This window comes from Eutrema salsugineum, unplaced genomic scaffold (genome assembly GCF_000478725.1).
Source record: "Eutrema salsugineum unplaced genomic scaffold, Eutsalg1_0 scaffold_7, whole genome shotgun sequence".
Lineage (NCBI taxonomy): Eukaryota > Viridiplantae > Streptophyta > Magnoliopsida > Brassicales > Brassicaceae > Eutrema > Eutrema salsugineum.
The window spans coordinates 9,399,287-9,403,248 of record NW_006256486.1 but is presented as its reverse complement, the minus strand read 5'-3'; the positions used below and the strand labels follow the sequence as shown (position 1 = coordinate 9,403,248).

General features: G+C 33.3%; 1 protein-coding gene across 1 annotated transcript; it reads right to left on the bottom strand.

Annotated features, from left to right (window-relative positions):
* Positions 1–855: 855 nt before the first annotated feature.
* Positions 856–2,170, bottom strand: LOC18010634 (WUSCHEL-related homeobox 4). The gene is made up of 3 exons (XM_006393568.2): positions 1,896–2,170; positions 1,422–1,742; positions 856–1,298 (listed from the first exon to the last, which is right to left on the bottom strand). The coding sequence occupies exons 1-3, from the start codon at positions 2,142–2,144 to the stop codon at positions 1,095–1,097; spliced, it is 774 nt and encodes a 257-aa protein (XP_006393630.1). The 5' UTR covers positions 2,145–2,170; the 3' UTR covers positions 856–1,094.
* Between the last annotated feature and the right edge of the window lie 1,792 nt (positions 2,171–3,962).

Sequence of the window (3,962 nt, the reverse complement as noted above, 5' to 3'; positions counted from 1 at the left end):
AGTTATTTTTTGGCAAGAATTTTTCTCGAGTTAGCTTCTTATTGTAATATATTTAGAAAATATTTATTTCTTAATGATATTTACATTACTAGAAATTTTATTTTAATAATTATAGAAAATACGAAAAAGGAAAAAATAACGAAAGAGCCGGATATGGTTTCAGTAGTGTTATTCGAGTGTTAGAAGACTCGCTATATATGTGAACCTGGAAACAAGTCTTGCTATCTACGATCATCATCATGATTCTATAGCCACTATAAACACATAGAATGATAAGAATAATCGGTTTTCTATTGATTTTTGGGTATTAGTCTAGGTTTTGTGGGCAAGATCTACCAAGCAAAATATCATTGTCACGTACATTGATCAAGTGGGGAAATAAAAAATAGCTATATATGTATATATATATGTACAGCTAGCTAGCATGCAATGTAGCGGGAAAGCGAGTGCATGGACTTCAGTGAGTGTGTCTCATATAATGCCATTTTAACTTTTAACCTAAAAAGCAATCTCTCTTTGTTTCAACCCAAATACATACAAAAAAACAATTGCGAGAGTCAATAAAGCATCAGACAAACAACTAACCACATACACACCACAGTTTACATGTACACGATGTCTATGTACACATTCCAATTTTGATATCGGAAAGACGGAAATACCAACTTTCTTAAAACTAAAACTTATCAAAATTGTGTTCACCTGTTGTTAGAATTTCAAGTAATTTGTTCTTGGGTACAGTACGAAAAGTTGAAGAATTTAATTTTTATTTATAAAAATACTAGCTAGGTCTAGCAAAATATTTAAATTTTTATTGGAATGGTATCATATTTTAATTACGACGCGATTGGTTATAAGAACAAAAATACATAATTATAGCTAGAGACGAGCTAAACTATGATTTCATAGTTAAGAATACATCGGAAAGATCTACAGTACAGGATACATCAGACTCACAGATTGAGGGAATTCTTAAGTAGATTTTGTAATTTCAGAAACTTATTATTTTTTTGTCTTTTTTCTAGATATCAACTACTTCGTCTGAACCTAAACCAGATCTACATAAGAATTCCACATTGTCTGCCTCATCTTCTTCACCTACCTTCAGGGTGCAAAGGGAAAAGCTCAAGGGTTACATTGTCAATGATTTTATTAAAAGTAGTTGCCATTGTAGCATTTGTACTACTATTTATGTTTCTCTTGCGCTCTATCTCCAAGTTCTCAAATCCCCAGCTCCTACATGTTCTCTTATACTCATTCTCTTCCACTAACTCCTCCTTCTCCATCATTGATTCTCTCTACACAAACATTTCAACAAAACCCTTAACTATAGAGTTTTTTTAAAAAAAAAAAAATCGAAAACCCTTAACTAAAGTCAAAACACATAACAATTATAGAAAATCCTGAATATTAAAACATACCCTGATCTCTAGTGACGATGATGTTCTTGTTTTTGTTGTTGTTACACTCGGGTCAGCGACACTAGTGGTCTTAAAGCTGCTTTGGAAACTTAAGCCGATGAGGTTGTTCCTCTTCTGCTTTTGTCTCTCCCGGGCTTTGTGGTTTTGGAACCAGTAGAACACATTTTTACCTTCGATTTTTCCGTACTTACCAAGTTGAGATGTGATATGTTCGATCTGTTGAGCGTTAGGAGTACGCATTCCACCTTTGTACAACATCTCAAGTATCCCTATCTGTTCTTGAGTCGGGTTCCACCGTGTCCCTCCCGGGTGCGTCTCCACCTAACATGTAATATTTGTTAGTTGAAAGAAAAAATATAAATATAAAGGATATAAACTCATCCAATCGTTAACAATGTCAATATTTTAGGTCTATTTTGTCAAAAATCCTATAGTGTGAAAATAAAATTTTGAATGTAAAATTAGTGGACTTACTTGAGGAAGATCTCTTTTGTGTTCCAGAGAGTATTCAAATTTTCTTGGACCCATTTGATCGGGTTTAATGAAGCTCTTGAGGTCCAAAGTGGCGGAAGTGACGCCGGAGGAAGAAGAAGGAGGGGAGGATGGGCTGCCGGAGAGCTTCCTGACGAGAGGACGGAGGCGTTTGCAGCTTAGGCTAAGAGATGATGGTGAGTCATGTTGTTCCCATGACGAAAACCCGTTGGAAAACTCATGAACCTTCATTGATATATAATTACTTAGCAAATGTTTTGTCGCTCTCGTTACAAGACTTGGCTTATGTATATATAGAATAAAATGTGGAATGTTAATGTGTAATGAATAATGATGTAATTGGTGATATCCAGTTGGGTAGGAAAAAAGAATGGAAATGAACAGATGATTTTTACAAAAGTGGGACGTCGGGAAACCAAAGACCAAATGATGGGTTCTGGTTGACTTTTATCATTTTAAATCTCTTTGTCTTTATTGAAAATATACATATTGGTAAAGAACAAATTTCAAATTAATTAAAGTTATGATGTTTTTTTTTTCTTTTTTGGAAAGTAAAAGTTTATGGTGTGAATATTGTTATGCGTACGTGGGTGATGTATATGTATACATTATACATGCGTACGTGTGATGTGTTCATGTCTGCATGAAGCACTACTTTAAACTATGCATAATATTAGCCCAACCAAAATAAAGTAAATTCATGTGCATCCTCTCATGCGTCAATATTATATATCTTCTCTAAAATTTCCGACTATGGACTTTAACAATGATAATGGATTAGGCGGTTCAGAACAAATAAACGTATTAGACAAATTAAACGGATTTATTGCGGTTTGTGTAAGACAAATAAATCCGACGAGATAAGTCTTACGAAAAGAGATAACTAAAAGTTGAATGGTGGATTATAACAGTAGAACACAATAACTATGACTAATTTATAAAATATTTTAGAATTAGATGACCCCAATAATTATTTTCCAAATGCATGTGATGTGTTAGAAAAACCCCAACCCAAAAGCTTGGCACAATCTTTCACTCTACAAGATGTAGCCTGTAGGGATATAATTTCTTTATTTTAGAAATAAAACACCGAAAAAGTTAGCTTTAATGATAAGATGTCGAATGCTTTTCGGTGGCTCTCTCAAGTCTCAACTACTTTATTTAGAGAAAAGAAGAATAAGAAGAAGAATGAATAAGGGGGAAAAAAGTTGTCTTCCAATCCCAATACTCGAAATTGCTCTCATTACTTTTGTTAGATACGGATATTACCTGAGTTTTTCCTTTTTCTTAATGCGGATTTTGCCTAAGTTAGTGGTAGTTTATAATGAGTCAGACTAGATTTTTTTTTTTTTTTTTTAACATCAGCTAGACTAGACTTTTATGCGAAAAAGAAAAGGCTAGAAATATAATAATGTAATACTAGTATCAGATGATATATCATTATGAATTATGAATTATCTTTATTTGTTATTAAATTATTAATACAAAAGCAAGGTTTGGTTTGGTAATGTCAAGCGTCGCATTCATGTTAGATCAGTGTTTTGTATTGTTATTCTCTTGTACATCGGGAACTGCAGAACTTCAATTTCCCAGGCAAATGGTATTTTACTAATGAAAGTAAGTACATATGCTACACAATTCTTTTTTGCCCTCAAACCTTAAACATGCCCTAATAGAATGGAAATCTTAATATGAAGGATTAAAGAAAACATATAACAAGATTATATCTAAATATACGTAGGCCAAGAAAGCATCAAAGTTCTCCTTTTCCCCCTCTTTCCCGTGGAGCATCCAGCAAGTCAGACATGTTAACAAATTTAAGGATATGTAAATTCTTATGATTTAAACTTCTGTTAAGTTTCCTGAACTTCCAACTTAATACCAATTGGCGATAAGTAGAGATGTCCAAATCCTTTATATATTAGTGTTAGTCCCTTTAAACTTCTGATGTGGGATTCTATCACGTCCCTCGAGATGATGACTCTTATCAGCCCATCTCGAACCGAATCCTATTTTAAGACTGATAATAAACTTTTTTTTAGGCTATTC

Bases quoted from the DNA above. Each gene is read 5' to 3' on its own strand.
- LOC18010634 (XM_006393568.2), bottom strand. From the start codon at position 2,144: ATGAAGGTTCATGAGTTTTCCAACGGGTTTTCGTCATGGGAACAACAT. The intron at 1,743-1,895 runs GTAAGTCCACTA...ATTACATGTTAG, and splicing joins ACAAAAGAGATCTTCCTCAA to GTGGAGACGCACCCGGGAGG. The intron at 1,299-1,421 runs GTATGTTTTAAT...ATGTTTGTGTAG, and splicing joins CATCGTCACTAGAGATCAGG to AGAGAATCAATGATGGAGAA.